This window comes from Seriola dumerili, unplaced genomic scaffold, assembly GCF_002260705.1.
Source record: "Seriola dumerili isolate Sdu_G_001 unplaced genomic scaffold, Sdu_1.0 BDQW01000216.1, whole genome shotgun sequence".
Classification (NCBI taxonomy): domain Eukaryota; kingdom Metazoa; phylum Chordata; class Actinopteri; order Carangiformes; family Carangidae; genus Seriola; species Seriola dumerili.
Genome location: NW_019174471.1, coordinates 1,596,903 through 1,622,855, shown reverse-complemented (window position 1 = coordinate 1,622,855; position 25,953 = coordinate 1,596,903). Strand labels below are relative to the sequence as shown.

Genomic DNA, 25,953 nt, shown 5'->3' with positions numbered 1-25,953 from the left:
TCGTTGAGCATCTTAGCTTGGATAAAACACTTTCAAAGATTTAACCTCTCCTCACCATAAAACTGTGCAACACACTTGTGTGTTACTCATTTAAGTAGCAGATGTTAAGAAACAGGAAGAACTGAACGTCAGTGAAAGTGTAACGCTCCACAGTGGACCTGTAGAGTCTTGATTTGACCAACCAGTCTGCAAAAGCTTGGCTTACTATTTCATATAAATATACAGAAAAAGTCAAAAGGAAACCATCTGGGCTCATGATAATACTCCAATTCCTCAGTTATCAAGAAAGGAGAGGAAAACAGTGTCAATGTCCTACTCACAAGAAAGGAAGTGAAGAACAGTCGAAGGCCGATCGTCAGCTCTACCACAGGTTGGCTGTTTCCTCATAGGATGGCAACACACGTCAACTTTCAGCAGCACCAGGAGCAGAACCCTGTACACAGAGAAACACAGAAGAATGAGGGACAGCGGTGATTGCTGCATGTGGCATAAGTAAAGCTCAGAGGGGAGGCACACTCACACCTCCACACCCTCACTCCCTTCAATCAGCTGAATCACAGCCATCAGCTCACAGCCAACATGAAAGTCCCTTCTTTCAGATCCATAGCTCAGCCCGGTTTGGAGGTTGGAGACTGCGGCCTTTCTTTCACTGACTCTGAGATGGCATGTCTGTTTGTAGGGCTCTTCTACTGCCTTAATCCACAACAGTCATCATCCCATATGCATGTGCTTACTTTTTTTCCCTGTCAAGTTTTGTGACAGGTAGTCAGTGCCATAACAAATGTTGTAATGGAATTATATCTTTATTGAATATAATAAATAATATAACGTCAATGTTGGGCTTTAGTTTTGCAAATGTCACCCCCCACCAGGTTTCTGCAGCCAAACCTGCGCTCTAACAGTGGAAACTGACGACATTTAAATACATAAATAAAAATATATGAAAGAAGCATGAAGTAGTGCTTTGTTTTACACACACACACACACACACACACACATACAGGAGGAAGGGGGAATTCTTTTTTACTCTTAATACCTTCAGAAATTTCAATGTTTTTGAGAGGTAGGATATTATGTACAGTTACATGTCAGTGTGTGTTGGCATTACATTCCCTGATGTGGAACCATGGGATGAAGGGAAGAAAAGTCCCGGGAGGAAAGAAAGATTAGGAGGCAAAACAATGAGTGAGGAAAAACGAGGAATTTTTACTTACTTACTACTATTTTTATAATTAAATTCAGCTCACCTACTCCACTGGGGGAGGAGCCATACCTGGAGCAGGAGAAGAGAGAGAGAGAGCAGCCACACCCAAACACTACTGGGATTGCAACAGTTGGCTCCTACAGTGGCTGTGTTAAGATGTTAACAGCTCTTAATTTGGTGGCTGGAAAATGGTGTGAAAGGGAACCAGTTACCAAAGCTGTATGGTGGCCCCTCCTGGCAGATACAGGGGCCCGCTCTTACCACTGACTCAAACAATGTTAGAATTCAAGAAGGCATTTACAGCTATATCAGGGCTCCTTGCTTTTAAGTCATATCTGTATCCTTTGCCTACATTCCCACTGCACAACATGAACAGGAGCCTGGATATCCCTGAATAATAATAATAATAATAATGATAATAATAATAATAATGATAAATGCAAATTGACAATATCAAATTTGAAAATACTTTCAATTAAATAATTAGCCTACTTTTTTTCATACTTCTTTTTATCATCTATGAAATGTTGAAAAATGTTCATTACAGTTTGAGAGATGACATTTTAAAAAACAAAGGCAAAAGAAAAGCAAATCCACACGTTTGAGAAGCAGGAATTAGTGAATGTTTTGCCTTTTTGGCTTAATAACTGACTGAAAATGAATTGACTATCAAAAAGTAAAAAAAAAAATTTTTAAAAATAAGAAAATAAAACTTTACATCAATCAATAACCTGAGGAATGGTTCCACCTCACCACCATAATCCTGCTTTTGAAATTTTAAATCTCCAATAAAATTAAATATTTATTATGAGTAGCAGGGGTAACAGGAAGTGCAATATGCTATGCTAATCATAACATAATAACCTAATATTACTTACTTTACTTATACTTTTTATTTAAATTGGAATTTTTTACAAACAATCAGACATATCAGTTCTTTAATATAAGACGGATAAAATTTCAACAAAAAAGACAAAAAATGGAGCAAATGTATAAAAAATAATATTTTCTGAGGCGCTAAGTGTCACAGGTTGTCATGGTGATGAGGAGTGACGTGTTCAGCTGCTGCTATAAAAACAGATCCCACAATTCTGATCTCATTCTGCACCTGAGCGCTGATTGACAGGAGCTGAGCTTTTCTACTGTTGAAAACATCTGTGATAAAGTGCTAACATCTGGAAGTGAAAAGCAGCTGTTGCAGTGAGGAGCACATGGCTTCCTATTGTTTCATCCATGAGAAACACCTGCTGACTCTCAGCATCTTCAGTCTGGATGACCGCTATGGTAAAACACAGTAGCCCACAGCTGACTGACACACCTTTGCTCATTATTAAATGGAGCATAACAAACTACTTCATATTAAATTAGAGAATGAATTATATTTATTAATAGGGCTATATAGGTTATTTTATTTTTGTTTGGTTGAAGTTTTTCCCCAGAACAGCATCACAATATAATTAAACTTGTTATTTCGGTGTAAAGTGATCACAGGTGATCGGGTTTATACTGAGTGTGCACGTGACAGGTGAAAAAGGGAGGAAAACTGACGTCGAGTTTAACATTGAAAATATAGGACAAAGATGGCGACTGGGCCATTTTTCATAAAATGCTAAAAGTTGTATATGTGGCACGCGCCATGGAAACGACGCCCGGTGTTCGAACGAGCCAGAGACAAGACGCCTGACGTCAGCGTGGTAAAGCTGGCCCCGGTCTCTGTCTGTGGAGGACAGAGTCAACATGTTTCCACTGTTGACCAAAAGTGATTTGAGAGTCCCTGCGTCAAGGCGCAGTGCCATTACGCACGGCTAACCTATTACGCACGGCTGTTCTTCATTAAATCATGTGCAAATGACACCAGGCTGCTTCAAAATAACCTCATTCACATTTATACACAGCGGAAGATTCGTTTATAACTCGGAGACCCCGGATTATCACAGCTCATCTCACACAACACGCCCATGTATCACATTTTAAGATGTAACAGCTTTAATCATTTACAATGTAGAATACAGTAGAATTACGACAGAAGCAACTATTGATGCTGTCATATAAACGGCCTGGCCAACAATTTTTAAAAGATGTGCTCCTCTCATCATTTTACTAACTAAATGTTAAAAATCAATCAAGGATATACTATAAATTCATGCAGAAGCTAAAGCCTCATTTGTTGAGCTGCTGTCCTCATGCTGTGATTGGCTCAATGATGTGACTGAGAGTGTCTGTCTGTTCACTGTCTGTTCCTCTTTTGCACTGTACATTGTTGCACACATACGTGAACCACAATGACAGGTGCGACTGGAGATGCCTAAGGTCTGTTTCCTTGCATTTGGCGTTGTACTTGTGTGTTTAAAATAGTGCCCTCACTGTGTAGTCCAATCCTGACTAATGTGACTAATGTTTTCCTTTTTGTTTTTCCCATTTAGCTGATTTTCCTCTGCCAGGACATGGAGTCCTTCAGATGGTGATAACCAATGTTCGTGCTGCGCAGAGGACGGCCTCTGAGCAGCACGAACGTCGTGTCCATGAGCAAGTCCATCCTGAGCCTGTACCACCACCTCATCACAGGCTCGAAGGACTTCCTTCTTATTCCATTCAGAGGATCCTTCCGTTCTCTTCGGTCGGTCACACCCTTCTCCCCTGTGAAGCAGAGGGAGAACACCAGACCGTCTCCTGTGATGGAGAGACCAGCAGGTTTGATGGTCCCTGCTGCAGGCTCCAGCTCTACTTCATGTACACAGACTCCAGTTATTCCTGAGAGGATGGAGCCGGCAGAGCTGAGGGCCGACCGCAGAAACTGTGTCCAACACATAAAGGCTGACGGCAGGACTGTGAGCAGAGTCATCTCCCCTGTGTACCGCTCTGACAGCACCGAGCTGACAAACCGCTGGAGAGTGAGCGACTACAGAGCAGACGGACACATCATCATGTCAGTCCTCTGTCGGTTCACTGGAGATTCTCTGCAGAGTGCAGAGAAGAAGAAGAGGAAGGCCTCTGAGGAAGACAGCGGCAGCAGCAGCAGCAGTCTGTGTCGGCCAAAGATGCTTAAAATGAACACACATCTTGTCCTGCACCTTACCATACCAGCACACTGATAATCAGACAACAAATGTATTTATAAAGACCAGAAGAAGATGAGTACATGTGCTGTACAATGGCAACATACAGAAACCATTTTAACCTTCTGCAGCAGCCTTCCTGTGTGCTTGTAGACAGGTTCACAGCAACCACTACAGTTTTAGTGAGTAAAGACAACCCACACATGGACAAGAACATGCCAAGAGTGTAATATTAATTGTTGCAGATAGTGCGCGCACACATAACATGCTGGAGCCCTTAGTTAGTTAAGGAGACTTCTGCAGGAGAGCTGAGTTGTCTGCAGCTCTTGTGTTGTGTAGCAGGCTCCAGTGTGATTGCCAGCTCTGCCTATGATTACTACGATACTGTTCAATAGAAAAATTACATCGAAATAGGACACAGACTAATACACAGACCCCCCCTTCAACACCAAAAAATAATTTGTCAGTTGTCAGTCAAACGAGTTATGCTCTCAAGTTTGTTTACATCAGATCAGCTGTAGGCGACGTGCAGTGATAGCAGCTCTTCTGATAACAGAACAGATATAAAATAAACTTTTCCAAGAAACTGGAAATATGTTGCTATGGATACAGTGAGTTAAGCTTCAACATGAACACTGTTTTTTTAGCCCACGTTTGAAAATGAAGTGTATCGAATTAGCTATTTTAAATTTCTTATGTACCATTGGATGTACTGACTGACCATCACTGATCACTGACTGAGGAGCTTCTTCTTTCTCTGGTTTCTAAGCAGATTTATGGAGGTGTATTAGCAGTGGTGTTTCATGTCTGTGTGTTCAGGTCTGACTGAACCATGACTCAGATTTTTGTCTGATGACAGTTTCAGATGTTTTTGGTACAAAATGTGAGTTTTGGATGTTGATATTTAATGACTATGATCTTATTCCTCTGATTTGTTTTGGAGATTGTGATTGTTGAGAGCGTTTTGATACGATATATGAATAAATTGTTGAGTTCGTCTCCTGAACTCGCGTGTTGGTTTGATGAAGGAAACAGGACACTCTTTCAAAGTTCAAATCCCAGTATTTATTAAAGCTAACAGCAATATAGCATTAGAAAAAGGAGATCTTTACAGAGCTCTGGGCCAAACTATCTCTCCCTGACAACAACATGCAGTTGCGCCAGTTCATGAAGTCTGACTGCCTACCTCTTCCTGACCCAGTCTTTTCATATTCTTACACAGAAAAAAATACTACAATGTGGGTTGATTCTCTTATCAGTCCATGCCGCTGTCTTCTTGTTTTGCTCCTCCACGTGTTCTCTGTTTTGTTTCACCTCGTGTTATCTGACTCTCCTACGCGGGACAGCCCTCGTGGTGGTGGATCTGTGAGAGATTCACACAAAGAGAGACAATACCCTACTCTATTCCTCGTTTTTTTGTCTTACTTCTGTTCCGGGATGTCTACCATATAAGGAGTTGTGGCCTTCAAACAATATCATAAGTTCAGTCTGCTCTTCTGTAATGTTGCACAGCAAATTTTATGAAAAAGTCACTTAGTTATAAGCATATTATGATTACATCAACAATGTACACATTGTTTTATTAAAAGCAAACAACAGATTAATATAAAATCTTCTACAAAATGTAACCAGTAATATAAGACATGAGGACCTTTCAACCCCTTTTGTTTTGTCAAAGTAGCTCTCAGAGTAAAAACAACTGGAGACCCCTGACGTAGACAGCTACCTGACGGTATTCTGTTGAATTAATGTAGAACTAGGGCGCATTATCATGAAACCAAAAAATATAAAATATCAATTTCTCCTATTTGGTTTCTGATTTATTTTCAAAAGATAACACAAGTCAAGCAATTTACAGGCATATTTGCTGTAACAGATAAAACAACAATACAATTTAACAACATTTTTGATGTGAAATCTTCACACTTAGGTAGGCGAACTGAATCCAGCACAGGAGTGGCTGACTCCACCACTATTCACTCCTCCTATCAGTCAACACTCTCTCCACCTACATCAACACAGCGATGTACCTTCAAGGATTGGTGCCAAGCAAACAATCTTTTACACCGAGAGCACCAGTATGGTTTCTCTCCGGTGTGGCAGCGCAGGTGTTGGTTGTAACCACTTAAATGAGTGTATCTCTTCCCACACTGTTCACATCCATATGGTTTCTCACCAGAGTGGGTACGCAGGTGTTTGTTATGATCACTGGAATCAATAAATTGTTTTCCGCAGTGGTTACAACGGTATGGCTTCTCTCCAGTGTGGACATGCTGGTGTCTCTTGTAGTGACTTGAGCAACTGAAACTCTTTCCACATTGTACGCACTGGTATGGCTTTTCTCCGGTGTGTCTCTTGTAACTGCTTAGGTGACTGAAACCTTTTCCACAGTCATCACACTGATATTGCTTCTCTCCGGTGTGAACACGCTGGTGTGTCTTGTAATGACATAAATAAGTGAAATGTTTTTCACATTGGTCACACTGATATGGTTTTCTCGTCCACATGTGTCTTGTAAACATCTGAGTCACTGCAACTCTTTCCAAATTGGTCAGACTGGTGTGGTCCAGTATGACTACGCAGGTGTTTTCTGTATGAACTCTGGTCGCTGAACTGTCTCCCACACTGGTCGCAGATGTGCAGTGTTCCCTCAGTGTGGGTTTGCAGGTGTAGCTTGTAAGCGCTTAGCTGGCTGAAACTGCTGCCAAATTGTTCACATTCACAGTCTCTCTGCAGTGTGACCATTTCTTCTTAGACAAGCAAACCAAGTGACTTCCTACACTGATCCTGTCTGCGTCTGTTTTACCCGAGAGAAACATAAAATCAGAGAGAAATTAAAGTCAGAGTGGAAGACTTGATAAAGTGCTGCTAATCATTATGTAGACATAACATTGTACCTCACAACTGTAACCTCCTAAACGGTGTATGAAATATTCTCAAATAGTAGGGGTTATTGCACATGGTTCCTGCTCTGCTCCTACTTTTATTTTCTGTTGATTAGGGCTGCACGACATGCAAAGAAAAGTCATATTGCGATTATTTTGGCAGGTATTGCAATATGCGATTTCAGTTGGAATGGTTGTTTTTACATTTCATTTTCACTGAAAAAGTTTTAAAATGATGATATAATTTTTGTTGGGGCTTGTACTAAACAAACAAGTTCCTTTACGTCTGGAGAATTTGATTTGTAGGCTAGAGCATCTCTGTAGCGCCACACTTATGGTGCCAACAGTGCACAACAATGTTGTGACACATTCTACCTCAATACATCAAAAAAATTGCAGCTCCTGCGATTTTGGATATTGCACTTGGCCATATTGCAATTTTAATTTCGATTAATTGTGCAGCCCTACTGTTGATGCTTTGTTATTGTAGACGCAACACTTCGTTCTTGTTTACCGATTGTCTTTATAAATTATAAAGTAAGTACATTTACATTCTGCAGCACTAAAGTTTAAAATTATTTAAGGTACGGGCCACAGGTTGGACTTGAACCCGTTGTGTGTGAGTATTTGCAGCACGTGTTGTCAAATTGATGAAGTTGTTTTCTGGTTTTTGTTTGTGTTTTGTTTATTTGCATGCGTTTTCTCAAGTTAGTTAGTAAGTGAATTTCAATTCAGGTAACTCCAGGCCAACGTACAAAACTCATTTTCCATTTCACATTAACACTGAAACACATGTAGACCATGAAATTATTATCCTATTTAGATTAGGGCAAACTGTAGATTTTGCACATTTTATTACGTCACACCTGTGTTACGTCCTCCAATTACATGTGTCACGTGACTATTTTGGTCCAATCATGATCGAGTGATCACGCCAGTGGAGAAGATGAACGCTTTTTTCAGTGTCAGACGCCCCGGTAATGTCCATCCAAACTAACACCAAAAAAGAAGAAAAACAACTGCATTGATACGGATGGACTGAAAAGCTTTACAGCCGGGATGCTATCCGTAAGTGCTAACTGACACTAGTGCTAACAGACACACGAAAACAGAGCAGCGTACACCTTTACCTTTGTTATTCTTCTCTCTTCCGGGAACGAGGCTCACAGTCAGTGGGAGGGGAGCGGCTGGAAGACGTTCAGCATGCGGCAGTTTGAGCCCCACCGAAAAGAATAGGCCCGGTCAGCGGAAGTCTCACACACGCACGCTCGATTTGAGAAGACGTGGATGTCGTAGGACCCCGTGAGCAGCGTTCATTGGACTGAAAGAGGCGCCATCTTTGAACACGACATCCAGGACTATATTATTGTTGTTGATGTTCGGTGTAACTTTATTAACAACGCATTTAAAGACAATATTATGGAATCTAAAATAAATATAAAACATTTATTGTAGGTCTTCAACAAGTTGCCAACTGTTTACAGTGCGGTCCAAAAGAAACAGAGGGAAAGAGGAATCTTGTTTTATGAATGAAAACATTTTTTTTCTTTGTCATTTAGTAGGAGTCAAAAATTATACCATCACCTACAAAGGTCAATAAACCAGATATTTTATCATCGTTTCATCCTAAAACACTTTGGTGTGTGAGCAGGAGAAGAAAAAGTGGTCTGTTGTATTTATTGCAAACATAAGATGGATGATATGAAGAAATTAATTACAGGGTTATGGCACTGTTCAGTGTGAACTGTTCTTCCTTCGCTAGCATGTATGCAACTTTTATGTGGTGGATTTATTGAGTTTCAAGCGAAGAGAGTTTTTCATTTATAAGCCCAGGAAATAAATCTGATGTTAACTGACCATCATTATACATATAGATTTATTTCTGTGCACAAGACAGCTGCTGTTGCTCCAGATAGGTGTCATATGAGGGGCAAAGTTGTAATTAAAAATGTCTACTGTCCAATACAAAATTACCTGCTGGTGAAATAGTGAGCATTTGACTGGGAGTCTTTAAGATAACAGTCACAATGCAAAATGAATGAATGAATCAGTAGTGATATTGCTTTGTTTTCATATAAATACAACATTGATATGACAATCATCTTTTTAGTTTTAGTTTTAGCTTAAAAGCGATTGAATAGATGAGGTAGATACACCTGGACAAAGTTACCATTTTAGTTAAAAAGCTGCAACCAATAGGGGTCTAATCCCCTTGATATACTAAATTTGTATTTACTCAATATTTGTTTAGAATATTTTAGCTTTCCATTTAGCTTTCTATTTCCATTTCAGATGACATCATAATACATACATGAAAATGTCCACAAATTCTCAATAATCTAGTCTTAAAATAAAATTGAATGAAAATGAATAAGAATAAAAGAATACAAGGAGTCATTACAGATTATTTCAGATTGGATTTAATAATTAAAGCATCAAGTTTTAGAGTTTGGGGAATTTGCATATTGTAGCTTTAAGGTGAAACCAGTGTTCTCTCAATATGCAAAATATGCTAAAAGGTGCCTTGTAATCTAATCAGATCATTTACTCCTTATAGAGTACCTGTGGTGTAGGTATAAAGTTTCTACTATGTATTTAATTTTGAGTTATCCTGTTCACAAGAACATGTTGACAGAGTCAGAGTCACAGACGGCAGCTGGACCACCTAATGTCCTGCAGACTATGTACCGCAGTGCTGGGACATAAAAAGGCACGATCCAGAAACAGATGACATGAGGCCTAGCAGCCAGTGTCTTGGAGGGTGGATGTGGACGTGGAGGAACAGGAGGAGGGTGCTCCAACACGCTTCATCGAAGAGGTAGCGAGTCCTGCTCATGGATATGCTGGCCTCCCTCTGGAGTGTGAGAAGGGAGCAACTAGAGACAGTAAGTGGTCGACACTTTTTCCACTGATCCTACTCAATCTGAGCTAAGGGTTTGTCACTATGACTGCTTTCTCGTTCCACAGTCATTTGATCCGTTATTAATTGACCAGTGTATTACACAGTGTTCTGACACAACAGGAAGTTATATTTTTTTAATCCGCATTTTAATGACAATGTGAAAAGTACGTTTGACTTGGAAGGCGGGAAATAAGACTCAAGCTTCTTCAGCTGCCAGTTATATGGTCTAATGATGATGACACTCCCTCAGTACAAATGTGTTTACTGTTACATCCTTCTGTTACACACCACTGGAAAAACTCTGCTGTTTTCCTGATTCATGTTCAGAGGATATTTGTAGCTGGGTCTTACAGAATGTCAAACAGGATGTAGATCATTCAAACTTATGTGATATTTCCATACCCAAGTCACACTGACCCGTTCACACAAAGGCTTAAATGAATGAGCGTTAATCATCTATTGATAATAACAGATGGATGATTAGAGCAAAGCCAAAACTGGAAATAGACAAGGGAAGATAAACTAAGAACGTAAGGAGGGAAGGAAGGAAGGAAGGGAGGAAGGATGCAAATTCACAAGCCAGGCTATGTGTGAGGGAATTTCTCCTTTAGTTTTTTATTTTAATGTGATCAATTTTTGATTGCTTTTACTATATCCTTAAAACATACACAGTATTAGTGTGGCAAGGTAGTGTCATATATCCACACACGTGACATGTTGTATGACCTTGCATCAAACAGCCCTGGTGACATTCCCCAACCATAACCCCATTTTCTGGAGCCCATACACTTTGCCTTCTGTGTAGACACGGTGTTAAGGTTCTTTTTTATGTAAAACAAAATGGGTAGCATGATACAACAAAGTCATCTGACCTCAATCCAGTGGAGCAGGTGTTTGAATTACTGAAAACCAGACTTAAGGTAAAAGTTCCAGTGATGGTGGCAGTACAGTTCGTCAATATAGCAAGTATCTATGATATCACTGAATCCTATAACTACACTATACCATATTAAACTTTGGCCACCTAATATTTTAGGACTCTTTATAAAAGAGTCGGATATTTCACCTCATAAAATTGATGCAGCACAGGCCAAAATGACTTTAAGTCCCTCGTATGGATCAAGCTCAAAAAACTCTAATCTTAACTTTCCATAATGGAATTTGGTAAGACCTCGCCTGCCTGGTAAATCTCTATATCTTTCAAGCCCCGTTTCTGTTTCATTTCTGTTTGTCTTCATATACAAGTAGCCTTATCTCTGATGAGATTATAGGGGATATTGTCTCAGACTGGAGAAAGCCTCCCCAGAGCCACAGGCAACATTATAACAACTCTTTTCAGATGAGCAGGACTCCCCATGATGAGTTAACCCATGTGTAAAATCGGCATTGTCCTTTTAAATCAAGATCATTTCTACTTGAAAATAAAGATGTTTACTCGACCAATTTAAATTTCCTTACGCAGTAGAAAGGAGTATCTACTGTATGATCAGAAAAGTCTCTGACGCTGACGTGTTGATGATAATAAAAAGCACAACTATAAGCATCATTGTTGATATGTTCACATCAGTTTTATAATAATAATAATAATAAAATATTTCAAAGCACATTCATGGCATGTGCCTGGCATCATAGGCAGGATCAGCTGATCATCTAATAAGACAAGCCATTATTCAAGCAACCACTAGGTGGCAACAACTCACCATCTAAAATCGCAGGCTTTTAATTCAGGCACAATGATCTCATCTTCTTGAAGGATATACTTATTTGTTTGTACTTATTTGTCAAATTTTTCTCTCTTTGGTGCATGAACTTTCAGAGTTTCTCTTTCCATAGGTATCTTTAAGTTTAGACTATATGTACAGTATTATGAAGGCACTGTGATTTGTGTCCTACTAAACAAGCAGGGAAACAGTGTGTGTTGTGCTGTCACATAAAACAACTTTTAATGGTTTTAAATAAATGTAAATCAGTATTAAGTCTGATTAAAACATATCTTCACTGATTTCAGAATGCAGTTACAGAAAGATTTGAAGACATGATTTAACGGCAAAGAGGCATGAATGAAATAAAATTTCACAATGCTTAGACGATTTTTTTAATGTAAAATGTGTCTACGCCAGTTTAGAACGAACAAACTGTGTTATGTTCAGTTCTGTCCTACAGCTGCAACGTCAAGACCATCATTGCTATGGGAATAGCTATAGGAATGCTTGTTAGCCAATTCGCATTGTCTTTTTGTCCCCTCCTCTAACGTTGTCCATTCATTAATGCGTGCATAGCTCTCATACTATCCCTCTTTTATAATGTGCACTGTAAAAGACTGGCACACACCTATAAAAAGGATTCTTAGACTGTGACAACAGTTGTTGGCTAGATTCTTTTTCACCCACCTCAAAAACACGTATTTACCCTTCACACAAACCGACTTTCCAACTGCAAAGTCCACCGATTTCCTTAGAAGTTATATTTAGCATGCTGGGAAACAGAGACTTTGTTTATTGATTATTGTTTAATACAGAAAAGTTTCAATCATCAAATAAAAAACATACATGAAAAAACATACGTGACATGGCTATGTCAGGAATGTGTGCATAAAGGACAAAGCAGTTACATGTGTTTTGTACATTCTGTCACACTGTATGTAAAGATCAGTTTCCAGGGGCGACGGCGCAGCCAGGTATCCTGGACTGTTTGCGGGGAAGGATCCGGAATCAGGCTGTTTGCTTTGTAAGGCCTGTTGTCTGCACAGCAAAAACATTCCCTCCGGGGAGGCGAGCAGAGCAGTTTACACCCAGTAGGGCGGATAGAGAGCATCCTGCATCCTGGATGCTTGCTGCTGCTAAACCTCAGCCACGGAGACCCAACACAGGATTATTGGACCCCCCCACCCCCTTAATTTGATGCAGCAGGATTGGAGAGAGACAGCAAATAAGTCAGACATGAGTGGAAAATTGTTAGTGCAACGTGTAGACTCTCACTCTACCTCTATAACCTAAGTTATATATGACCAGCTTTGAGAAGCATAATTTATGAGAAAGGTTCACAAAATCATCTTTTTAAATTTTTTTTTTACATGGGTTTGTTGTTTCTCATAATGCTGCCACATACATTACTGACAATAAATCTGACTTTATATAATTCAAGGAATTGTTATTAATCTGAGCTTGTACAATTTAATGGAGCAAAATTATATTTATGCTAAAATACCTTTTGGCAAAACCCTGAAACACCTCTAGACTCCTGCATAAGTGCCATTGTAAAAGAATGGCTTGTTTGTCACACAGTGACCTATGACCTCAGGCGTCCATCTCTGGACCTTTGGTTTGCCATCCTGGCCTGGCCGGACAATGACGGTGCTTCGGGATGCCAGCGAAGGGTCTTCATCGAAGAAATTGAAGGGTCGGAGGAAGAAGCCCACTGCGTTGCCAGGTGTCGCTGTGTTGGGGATGTCTTCAGAGTGAGGCACATGCAGGAAGCCGACTGTCACCCAGGCAACCAGGTCCTGCACACAGGAAAGCAAACATTGCATTAGAATTTTTAGAATAGTACAAAGAAGAGGACAGCTGGTTTTTTATTAATTTAAACATTCCTAAGTTTTCATGAGCAGACATGATGACAGATGCTTCTAGGAAGAGTACACTTAAACAAATGATGTAACATCTCAGAAAAAACACCCCACCACTTCCCCAAAATGTAAACAGCATTTCTAGGAATCCATTTTAAACATCACAAATGATGGTGTCCATTAATCAGTCATGACAGTGGGACTGTCCATGTCATTTTGCTTTTATACTCACTCACAGCAAATTCCAAAAACCATGCAACAATTTGCCAGTTACAATGTTACCATGGTTTATGATCATGAGAACGTATTGATCCATTAAGATTCTGGGTGAACTGATTTTAAAGTTATCATTATTTGTTAGTTGCAAAATGAAAAATGTTGGATTTTTCAGTGGAATGCCTTTAGGTTAAAGGAATTATTCAACATTGTTGGAAGATAGTATTCTATATTATTTTAATGAGAACAAGAACATTGATATAGATCTCATGTCTGCTTTACCTTTCCTGAGCAGTGTGGACTGTGTCATGTACATGAACAGGGAATGTAGATATGCCTATATTAATGTTCACTACTGTACCTGGTTGACTATGTCTTCATTGTTGCGGATGTAGTCCTCAAAGGACACAACAGGTTCCCAGGGGTCATTCTGGGTGTAAATGCTGCTGCTGGTGGCTTCACTCTCTCGATGACGAGTCACAGCCAGAGGGTACCTGCAGAGAAAACGGTTCACCAGTCAGGTTTTTACATTACCTGTCATTCTGACAGCTAAGAGACAAAAAATTCATACAGAGGAACAACACATCAGCCTGTCTGTCAAGTAGTCATTTCAAAAAGAGTTTTTCTTCCTCGTGTTAACTTATTTTACCATTTAAAATGTAGTAGGCTAATTATTGGATACTGGCACATTCAGTTCTGTTGATATGTGAGTGGTTCTTTTCTACTGATTCTTTTGCAAGTTTGATTCATACCAGGTCTGTACAGGTACATATTGCCTCAAGAAAATAGGCATATGCTCGCACTCTCGCCTTTTCAGCTTTTATATGTTACCAAACTAACTCCAAGTGGAAACATTACCACCTTAAACAGTGTTTTTCAGCTTTCATGCAGTGTGACAACATTTAACTCTAAGCAGTGTGAGTGGTGAGTAACTGATAACTGCTGATTTCCCATCCTATAGCTTTTATTGCAGAGACCTTTCATAAGACCTGAATACTCAACATAACCTGACTCAGTTGTTGCTGATACTCGCAGCCCATGAAAACCCCTGCACGTCAAACTCCTGCCTGTATAACGATGATGATGATGATGAATACCGAAGGGACTGACTGGGAACTTTCATTTTGCAGAGTCAGCCTGTTAGCTTGTTAGCCTTTTAGCAAGTGGATGTTATTCCTGCTGCCTGAAGTGTTTGTCAAGACCAAGTGGCTAAAACTGCAGTTCCTTGAACGGCCACTAGAGTTTGGCTCCAAAAGTGAGTCAGTCCCCATAGATTAACATGTTAAAATGTCCAACTTTATAGCAGAAATAAACATGTTTACAGCCTGGTACAAGAAAAACGGTTTTGGTCTCTATAGCTAATTTACTATTTATTCATGACAACTGTACAGGGGTGAAAGTTTATATTACTCAACATTTAAAATTTTATCAAGGCTTAAGGATATGCACAATTTAGAGTGTAGCTGCTTTGTGTGACACATAGGTGCTGTCACATTTGGCTAGCCTAGTTACTGAGCGAGACCTCTCAGCTGTGTGGTGTCTTTGGGAGGATTTTTCATGTAAATGTCGGACAAATAATCTGGTTTGCTCTGTGGTTAACTGACTAACAAAACTAACAGAGGAAGTCTGCGCTCCTGTTATCTGAGGTGAGTAAAATTATAGCACTAATACGCAGATATCTGTGTCTGCATGTATGATACCTGGCTTGTTAGCTTAGCTCATTAATTAGCTACTTAGCCAGCAAATGATTTAGCCTTGGGTTAGCCTTCGAGCAAGATGCCCAGCTTTGGTAATGATGCTAACGGGAGCGTATGCTTGCCACAGTTATTGAACCAGCATGCATCAAAGTCTCGTCTCCACACACACCCTACCTCATAGCCAATTTTTGGATTAGTGAGGAATTAAATGGACTCCGGCGCTGCCAAGAAAGCAACGTTGTAATGGGTATATACTTTTGTACATTTAAGTTACACAGTTTGCAAACACTTCACCTGAATAGTCCAGTGGTGACTGTTTGGTGCTCTTCCACTGATTCCCAATCCAACTCTACTTTGACCTGATTTCAAACAAACTCCTAATCCAAGGATTAAGAACTTTAACCCCATTGATCCTCTGTGGGGTCAATCATTACAAACAAATTGTGTTCTGTGTGCAAACTTTGCTCTAATGCACAAAAACTAGTGGAGATCCTAATGTGTCCAAAGATGCCAAATATGACTGAATTTTGGACAATGCGTATAAGATGAAGATAAAGATGAAGAACCGGCATTTGGGGTGGTGCCATACTTACATCATAAATTTTTTTCTAGCAAAATAGTGGGAAAATATTTGATTACCTTGACCAACTGATGCCATTTTCTTCTCTCCAGCCTCTTGGAAGGACACTGTGGGCATGTGAGTTGAACTGAATTCGGTAACCTTTCTGCTGCCCCCATTTATTTTTCTCATTTGGGTTGTAAAAGTGCACATAGCGAGGGAACTTTTTGCCAAAGCGGAAAGCAGCAGATCGCTCAGTCTTGTGTTCTGTCTTGTGGAGTTTGGACTGGACGATGAAATGCCTCGGGCTCCAGGGATTTGTGAAGTTGACAAATTTCAGATCTAATGACTCAAAGCTGTTCTCTCGACCTGAAAGCAAAGAATTGTCAGAAGTTAGATGTCAATGTGTAAGCTGTCTGTTGAGACACAATATATTTACTTTTGCATCAGAACTCTCCATTGCTAGTTCTTTAAGCAATGCCAGCTTAAATGAACTTTAAAAGTAGTGGAAGTTAGAGACAGGTTTTACAAGATTAAGTTGTTGACTTCAACATAGCACATAGCTTTGAGCACACATTTCAACAGAACAGTTAGGTGCCTCCTTTATGACAGGGTTGAAGTCCAGAAAGACATTTTATCTGGATTGGCATAAATAAAAGACCTGGTGAAAGATAATTTCCTGTGTGCCCTTTACCTCATTTCACTGTCTTCACAGCTTCAAAATACACACTATTAACACAATGTATTGAGAGGGAGGGAAGGGAGCAAAAAAACCACATTGTCTTAGTTTTTGAATTTTTTTTTCCTGACCACATTGCCAACCAAGAATGTCAATATTAGCGCATTCTGCACAATAACGTATAAGGTTTTAATATAATACATATTCCAGCTTCATAAAATGTCTGTGCCGGACAACTACGGTATGGGAAAGGATTATGGTTATGGCCAATAAACACCACCCACTGGAAGCACAAGCTGGGGATTATCAGAACTAACTATCATTACTATTATCAGAATTTATCAGACACTAAAGACTCACACAATGGCCAGGTGGGTCAGTGACTCTCCTCAACGACCCTCAAGGTGTCAATGACCCCACAAGAAGTTAAATGCCTGGCCCTCCCCACTAGCCTGCAAGAACTGAAGAAGCCTTGCAGATGAGAAGTAAAACATCTTCAAGACCCTCAAGCTAATCCAGTTGCCTAAAGCTCTAAGATATATCATGACCTGTATAACTGAGGATCTTTACAAAGAGGTCAGTGGTAAATAAAGAGTTACTTCTGTAAAAAGGATATAAAAAAACTAGGTGACTACAGGAATACTAACCAGCAATATCCAGGTCCACTTTGTAATGGATTAGGTGTGTGTGCAGGTTACCCAGCACATAGTTATACACCTTGGTACCATAGTGAAGTCCATTAGGTGTAAAGAAAGTGGCGTGGATGTATCCAGTGGCGCTGACCTTTACCTCCATCACCCCATTCTGGTAGAATAGGAAGTCCCAGATGTAATCATAGTTGTAAACCGTTGAGGTCGTCCGCAACACCAGCACAGTGTTTTCCAAACCCCCGTAGAAGTTGTACCCCCCCTTGAAGTTAGAGTTGAAATGCCTTCTCAGAGGCATAGCAGTGGTCATCTCAAAAATACAGAGTGCATTTTTGTGGAGCACAGGTTTGTCTGTGTCAAAGTAGTGGTAAAGGTCAACGAAGGTGGCAATTTCTGGACAGTCAATTCCAGGCGCAAGTTCATATGTTGAGCTGCCCATTGCCCAGCCAGCATCAATATACTTTGTTTGCATGGCAGCAGGAGTATCACCAGCGTAGAAGGCAATAGCTTCTTGGAGGCTGATCTCATAGGCAATTCTTTCTCCATTGAAACGGAGGTCAAAGACTTGAAGCCCAGCTGTTGAGCGAACTCGGTAGGCGAAAGACCATCCAGAGTATTCGACAAAATTGTGGTCAACTTGATAGCGAGGCCCTTGAGGTTCCACAAGCTTTGGCCCATGGATATTGGTGGGAGTGTTGCTGTGACCCCGGGGGATGTAGGTGGAGTAGAGGTCATCGGCGTTATGTTCGGGCAGTTTGACCCTCTCCACATCTCCTGATTCATATTTTTCTACCAGTTCCTCAACACTGTCAAAGTACTTGCTGTTGTACCAGACCTTCTCGACAGTCCACCTTTCGGGGTCCAGGTCCTGATGATTGACCAGTACCTCGAACCCAACTGGGTGGATGAAATAACCCTCCACAGACTTCTGCAACATAATCCAGGTTCTCCTCTCACCTGGACCCAGCCCGCGGGGGGCTATGTCAGAGAACGTCAGACAGTGGTCAGAGCAGTTAGTGAAGGAAAACCCTCCTGTGGTCTCAAACAGAAGCTTATGAGCTTTGGTTGTGATCTTCACGAGGATGTCATGCATATGTTCATACTCTGCAGCAGTAATAGGCCTTGACTCAAACCGAATAGGCCTGTCCCCCTTGAAGGTCTTGACTACATGAGAATTTGGGGAGGGCAGAGGACTGACAATGTACTCAGTGATGCTGGGTTTGGTCTTTTTCCCAAACTGGATGACTACACGGGCTTGGCGTTGGGGTTTGGCCTGTCCACGGTCCAGAGCTCTCAGGGCTTCATGTTTCTTTGGCAGATGGAGTTCAATCAGGAGGATGCTGTTCTTCTGTAGAGTCTTGCTACGAGCATCAGTAAGGTCCAGCTCTGGAATACCATGCAGGTAGGCCCGGACAGCTTTTATCTCATGGACTGTGAGGTCGGCAAACATGGGGGCGCCATGATGAGCCCAGTCTCTTCTCCTGGAATCACTACAACCAACCAAACAGACCAGCTGCAGCAGACAGAGAAGCCTCATGGCTGTAATATAATGAGAGAAGAATGTCCAGCGTGAATACAGTAAATTAAGGAGTAAAACTGAATACGTTCAGTGAAATCACTTAATAATTTTTCATTCTTGAAAAGAGAAAATCATGTTTCTAACAGTTTGAAATAGGGAGTTCCAGAAAGAAGAGCTTTCTTTCTATTTATTCAAATGAATAAAAACAGACTTTTTCTCCCAAAAAATTGTATAGCCATTCATATATTTTGTGTCTTAGAGTCTCAAGCTTCTAATAAGCTAAAGAATGAAAAACAATCTCTCCTGCAGAATTCCAAGGAAATACTTGGCTCACCCACCTTCCTCTTCTCCTTTCTCACAGCTGGATAAGCAATCCTTCATTGTTCTCTTCACTCTATTTGCTTTTATTATATCACTCTCTTCTCTACTTCTCCACAGGAACACAAAAAAGCATGTATCAGCCACTGCTACAAAACATTCATTGTGAACATGGTCCCTCTCTCTGCTCTCTGTTTATTTTCCTGCGTTGTTCATGCTGCACACCTGCAAGGTGCACTTCACTCTTGGGTCAATTTTAAAATTCCCATGACATTCTCAGTGTAATTTGTCACATTCTTTGGAATTTATTTAATTATTAACCTTACAGATTACATAATAGCATTTATGTAATGTTGTGATACTTGATGTACTGACTTTAGAGAAGTCCACTGCTTCCTTTAAAAACACCTCTAGCTGTATTAGGAACAAAGAAACAGACCAAGCCACTGTACCTGTAGTCATCCTCTTGCTTCAGGCGCTTTGTAAACTAAGGTGGATCGATCCAGTCCTCCTGCTTCAGCAATTGAAGAAAAACTCTCTTAATGCACTGTTCAATGCTCTGCTGCTTATATTTAACCTCCTACTTTGCAGTGACGGGGGCTGATTGGCCAACAGTGTGTTGTAAATATGATGAAATAACAGGTGCTGTTTTTAATTCATCCAGCTCAAGGTGAAGGAAGTTCATTTGTAAAGCTCCTTTCAACAAAAGGGCAATTTAAAGTACTTTAAATCAGACCTAAAAAACATGAGAAAAAAAATGCATGGCAATATAAAAAGTTTAGTTTAGTTTTAGAGAGATCTGAATTGTTTGTAATCTAGCAGCAGATCAGGAATGTAAACCATTCAGTGCTTTATAAACCAGAAGTATTTTAAAGTCAGCTCTTTGACAGTGTAAAGACCCGAGAACTGGACTGATGTTGTCCTCTTTAGTGGTCTTAGTGAGGACTGTAGCTGCAAGTGTTCCACTTTTTAGAGAGACCTGTTAAGACACCATTACAGTACATATTCGCCTACTGAGGATAAAAACATATAGAAGTTTTTCTAAATCTTGCTGAGTCCTCTAATTCTTGATATATTCTTAAGGTGATTGTAGGTTGATCTTTAATTGTCTGAATCGTGGTGTTATAATTTAGATCTGAGTCGATGACTACATCAAGATTTCTGGCTTGGATTATGGTCTTTTTAATGTTAGAGACTGAAGCCAAGCACTAACTTTTAATGATTCTTCTTTGGCTCAAGAAACAATTATTTTGTTTTACTGAAGGAAATTTAGTTTTCTGTGAAATGTTTTATGTGTAATTAGTCCAAATCCTTCAAATACGATTCAAACCAGGTGATGAATATCTTCAGTTGCCTGTCGAAATTGTTTTTTGTTCAAATTTAGTCATAATAATTTCTTTACTATTATTACCATATACTCTTTTGTGAGAAATTTAAATGAATTTGGAATCAAAAACTGTAAAAAAAATAATTAAGCTTCAATAATGGGGAATTTTCAGGTTTCCCTGGCTGCAATTTGGTGAAATGCAGCAATAAACACTAATATGTCAGATATCATTAAAATGCTTTTAGCCACAAACCTCTGGTTCTCTAGAGAAGCTGCTCAGGGGCAACATATCACCAAAAGTTGAGTCTAAAAGTCTGAGAGTGATGTCAGACTTTTAGATCCAAAAAGCTGTAGAGCACATTGTTGCATGTTTTACAACTTGTAATACATTTATTGTGACAAGGTTGTACTTTGCCCGTTCATTTGCTCCAAGTGATCATTGTTTGAGGCTCAAGTGAAAGCTTTCCCTTTCATGTAACTGAACATTATATTCTTTTTACCTTGTATATAAGGCTTATGTGGCACCAGTGTCAATATTAAACTAGAAAATAGAGCTTGTTGCATATTAATGTGTATTTTTTGCTACACACATTTATACCTGAATCAGCTGGTTGAGCAGCTTGATTTCACTTTAGGCTAATTAGTTTTAATTTGACTGGTACAATTTCTATAGTTCACTGTTAGTAATGTGTGGTGCAGAGGGCTGTGCCCCAATTTCCCAACGTGTCCCCCCAAAGTAATCGAGGACATAAATGTAGATTACTTTAAACTATGTTTCAGCCTTGTATTTTTTTTTGTTCCATCATTTTCCATGTTGCATTTTGAATGCACCAAGCTTGCTTACTAGTGGCCTCTGTCTGAAATTTAGGTACGCTGTAAGTTTGTGTGAAGATGTCTGTGTTTCTAATTTTCACCTGTACAAAAAACAACCTGAAGCTTCTTGGACTTTCTGGTTAATTTATCTCATCAACTGTAATGAGGAGAGTGACTTTCCATACACATTTTGCTTAAAAAAAACTAGCCACGGCTACGGGACGGCAGTGTCTTGTGTTGGTTGGCCAGCCCACTGCTTCAGACCAAAATATCTCAACTACCAGATGGATTGCCATGAAGTTTTTGTAGAGTTTGACAATTCCCAGACTTTTCCTTTTAGTGTCACCATGAAGTTGACATTTTTGGTTGAATTGTATAACTGATTTCCTGCCTTTTCATCCAGTGGCATCATCAGATCAAAATATTATTTTGGTTATGACAAAGTACCTGAACAAGTAATGATTCCCATCAGCCTCAGCCGCACTTTGTATTTAGTGGTAATAGGCAAATGTTAGCATGCTAACATACTAACACAGAATAGATACTGAACATGAAAACATTATGACTACAACATTAGTATTGTCATTGTGAGCATGTTAGCATGCTAACGTTATCATCAGCGCAAAGCACAACTGTGCACTGTAAATAATTTTCCTGTAAAATAACAGTAAAGAGCTGGCAGCAGGGGCGCCAGCAATATACCGGTTTTTTTTACGGTATTCATCCGTAAAATGATTTTACAGTAGTAGACTGTAAACAAGAAATACGGTATATTTCTGTATTTCTATAATTGACGGTAAAGAGCTGGCAGCAGGGACGCCAGCAATATACTGTAATTTTACGGTATTCATACTGTAAATTGACTTTACAGTAGTAGTCTGTAAACCAGAAATACAGTATATTTATATATCTAATTAGTATATCTAATACAGTAAAAAAAATAAAAAAATAAATGCAGCATATTTTTATGATTATTTGGAAATTACAATGATATTCTGTTCAACATGTTACTTTAACTTCTCATAGTTTACTGTAGACAGGCACAGTAGATATTAATACAATAACTCAATTTAGCAGTTTCCTAGAATATCAGTAAATGCAATCAATATTAGAACTTCATTATTCTCAGGGCTATGGACAATTGCTTAATATGTCAAGCAGAAGATCATTTCTGGCTGCTTTTTAGTGCCACCGTATCAGTCTTAACGCTGAAATGTTTAACCTTAACTGAGTTGCAATGTTAAGATTATGAAAGAAAAGCCACAGCTGATGCAAAACGGTTTGACAAATCATATACGGAGTTGGGAGAACTAACGTTAGGATATGTGAAGCGGACAGTGACAGAGAAATAAACAAAATGCATTTACAAAGAGTACAGAAAGTCAATATCTTCACAGCAATTTTCCGTTTTAAACGGACAAATACAACCCTATAAGCCTTGAGGATTCAAGTGTCTCTTTCACCGAACTAGCTTAATTCCGTTAGCTCATTCTAAAACACACTTCATTAAAAGTCCACACAAACAAAATAAAACTCACCAAAACTATCTCTAGGCGATGTTCCAAAAAATCCTATGGTTTGGTTGAAATAAATCGTTAACCACCGGGCAAGATATAATGTTGGCCTCTCGTTAACAGGTGCTGCTCCTCGGATGCAGACCAAGATTAAACAACAACAACAAAAAACAAAGTCCTAATATTGTTTCGGCTAGTTTATTCAAATCTAAGCATCACTGTATAACGACACAAACTCCTGAGCGTTATATCAAATATTCTTGGCAATATCAATAAGATAGACCCCACACAGGCAAAGAAAATAAGATTTTAATTAATTTACCGTTTAATTTTGTCGATGCAAGACCGGAATGATGGTGATGAAGGCTGATGATATGCAGCACATGTCCACTAAGTTGTCCGTCCTGTTCTGGAAAATTTCCCAAAAATACTGTAGTGTCCTGTAATTTAAAACATCAGCATACTGTTTACGGCCTTAGTTAAGTTAAGAAGCCCACAATGCATTGCTAACTACAGTACTAAACTGTTAAACATGAAAACAGTATTTTAGTGTTGAAAATTGGCTGTAAATTTACAGCAATTGCTTACAGTGTGCTTTCAAACAGCCTCATGCAGCTGCTGGCATGGCTGCAGACTCTTATTCTTGTATTTTGTTGTCTGAACGCAGGGTTAATAAAACCTTCACCTCTAACCTCCCTCTTTACCCTCTCCTCTCTCCGTCTTTCTATAAATCACAATGAAGAACCAACACAGTGACTCTTCCCAGAAAAGTTGTATCGAGGGCAACTGGACTTGGTTGTAGATATTTGAGGACGTTTCATGTCTTATCCAAGAGGCTTTTTAAGACACAGTGAACACAGTGACTCAGCTAACTGTTATCTCTGTCAAGACACACAAAGGCTCCAAGGCTGCAATGGAAAGTCAGTTTTGGCCTACATGGAGGAAAAGTAAAGAAGTCAATTTTGACACACTTTTTTGCTTATACTATTAAAGCAAAAATCTTGTGCCAACAGTAGCTTCTCCTCCCTCTCCTCTAGGCTCAAGCTAAAGTGTACTGTGGTGACAGCTGTGTTTGAGCCTCCTCGCTGCGGGGTCAGGAGGTCAGACTTGGGATAGTGGTGAGTCTAAAAGCTTTCAGTTCCCATGTCTGTTGACACGCTTCATTGAATAAATGCCCCCATCACCCTTCCCGAAAGGTGTCTCTTTACAGGATTAGGCTTTGACAAACATCTCTTTCTTCTGTGGCTGAGGCTCCACCACCCCTGCAGTCACCTACAGCGTCCTGTAATGTTTCACAGGGTGAGGTTCAGAGGATGCGTCCGTCACAGGTCTGGCAACCAATGCCTGCTTTCCCAGCTGTGACATTACCAGTCATGTCCAATGGCAGCAGGTTCAGATGCTACTGTACATCCCATGAGTCACCCCCCGCATTTAAAACCCTGGTTCTGGGGCTCTGCTCCCCCTATAAGGCAAAGCATCACTTCACTGTGGACTGTATTGCATACTTGTGGATAGAGCAAAAAGAAAAGAAAAAAGTGACAGAAAAAAAAAATGAAATCAAACACAAAAAAAATATGAATATTATTTAACAAGCCAAGGACTTTTTGTGGAAAAAATCCAAAGAGTTCCCAAAAGCACTTCAAAGGTAAGGATACCTTTAATTATAGCAGGAAGATGGGATTATAGAAATGTGTATGAATTCAATGAATTTAATATGGAATGGTTTGATCAGTTTATATGGGTTGGATAAGGACTTACATGTGGACCTTTTTCCAGGATTTTTTTTTTTTGTACAAATACTTAGGAGAGGACCATGGAGACACTGCTGCTGACTCTGCTTGGACTTCAGACAGTGATGGGAATGGGGTGAGTATGATTCAGACCAGTATAGCGTATGGATACGTATCAGGGAGGTGAGACAAGGGAGATGAGAAAGACTATGCAGAGAAATAAAATGTGGCAATGAAGGATGTCATGAGGATGATTCACCTGTCTGAATGTAGCCTACAGATCACAGTGTTAACCGTGGTTAAAGTTATGGTAAATTAATTTTACAATAATGTTTCTTCAGGTGCAAGTGCTCATTTTAACCCAGTTTCTGTTAGAAATACTTGCCACAGTAGATATTTAGAGACTCTAGTCAGACTTTGTATTGAAGATGAAGTGGTTAAGGTTTGTGGGAGTACTCTGGGTTTTCTTTTTAAATTCCAGGACCTTGAGTCAAGTACAAGTACCTTTGAATTAGATTCATAAGCTTCTGCTGGGCATGGTTTCAATAAGGGGCTTGCATGCCATATTATTACATTAGTATTACATGGTTACTGATAATATTTTAATACTAATTCCAATGTGGTTTTATGAAGGAACCTAATTGAAGTTTATTCTTAACTGAGGAACTGAGGACCTTGGGTCAGGTGCAAGTATCTTTGTACACACCACTGCACCTGAACACAGAGGCTTAGCGAGGAAATTAAATCTATGTATCACATTCCAGACACTGGTGCGAACACACAGTGGAGGAGAGAGTGGAGAGAGTCCTGTCCCCACGTCTACAGCTTGAAGTCAGCTGCTCTGAGGTTTATCAGTACAACACCCGGGATTGGAGGCTAGACGTGGACAGGATGCGTGTCAAGCATGGAGGTGACGACGGCATCGCACTCTACTACAAACAGCAGGGGCCCAAGGCTTCCTGCTTCTTGTACAAGTAAGTGGAAAGCTGAATGACTGTCAGTCTTTTGACTTTGACATACAGTGTTATGTATATACTGACTTTCACCTGATGTGTCTGCCCTCCTCAGACCCCCAGAGATGGAGAGCAAGATGGTGAACAAGACAGTGAGGGCATGCTGTGAGGGCTGGGGCGGCCCACGCTGCTCTGAGGGTGAGGACAAGAAACCAACAGATCAGTTCCATGTACATTATGCATGCATCATGCTTCCTTTACATGTGACATGAGACACTGCACCATCAGTAGTGAAATTCCAAATACAGATTTGCTGATAAACAAAATATTAAATCATTATCTACAAATCGGTAGAAATGTTAAAATAGA

The 25,953-nt window shown here is 39.9% G+C and overlaps 2 protein-coding genes across 3 annotated transcripts in view; one reads left to right on the top strand and one right to left on the bottom strand.

Annotated features, from left to right (window-relative positions):
• Positions 1 to 12,536: 12,536 nt before the first annotated feature.
• Positions 12,537 to 19,782, bottom strand: aoc1 (amine oxidase, copper containing 1). Of its 2 annotated transcripts, XM_022754143.1 has the most exons (6): positions 19,700 to 19,737; positions 19,268 to 19,356; positions 17,411 to 18,949; positions 16,165 to 16,453; positions 14,190 to 14,322; positions 12,537 to 13,549 (listed from the first exon to the last, which is right to left on the bottom strand). In XM_022754143.1, the coding sequence occupies exons 2-6, from the start codon at positions 19,308 to 19,310 to the stop codon at positions 13,280 to 13,282; spliced, it is 2,274 nt and encodes a 757-aa protein (XP_022609864.1). In that variant the 5' UTR covers positions 19,311 to 19,356; positions 19,700 to 19,737; the 3' UTR covers positions 12,537 to 13,279. The 2 variants fall into 2 exon arrangements, with proteins under 2 accessions (XP_022609864.1, XP_022609866.1); XM_022754145.1 differs by lacking the exon at positions 19,268 to 19,356 and having other exon boundaries at positions 19,700 to 19,782.
• Positions 19,783 to 24,714: 4,932 nt separating this feature from the next.
• Positions 24,715 to 25,953, top strand: part of sspo (SCO-spondin) — a 68,861-nt gene continuing 67,622 nt past the window's right edge. Inside the window, exons 1-3 of the mRNA XM_022754019.1 lie at positions 24,715 to 24,767; positions 25,396 to 25,605; positions 25,700 to 25,782. Coding sequence (XP_022609740.1) covers positions 24,715 to 24,767; positions 25,396 to 25,605; positions 25,700 to 25,782 — 346 coding nt within the window. The remainder of the gene's footprint in view (positions 24,768 to 25,395; positions 25,606 to 25,699; positions 25,783 to 25,953) is intronic.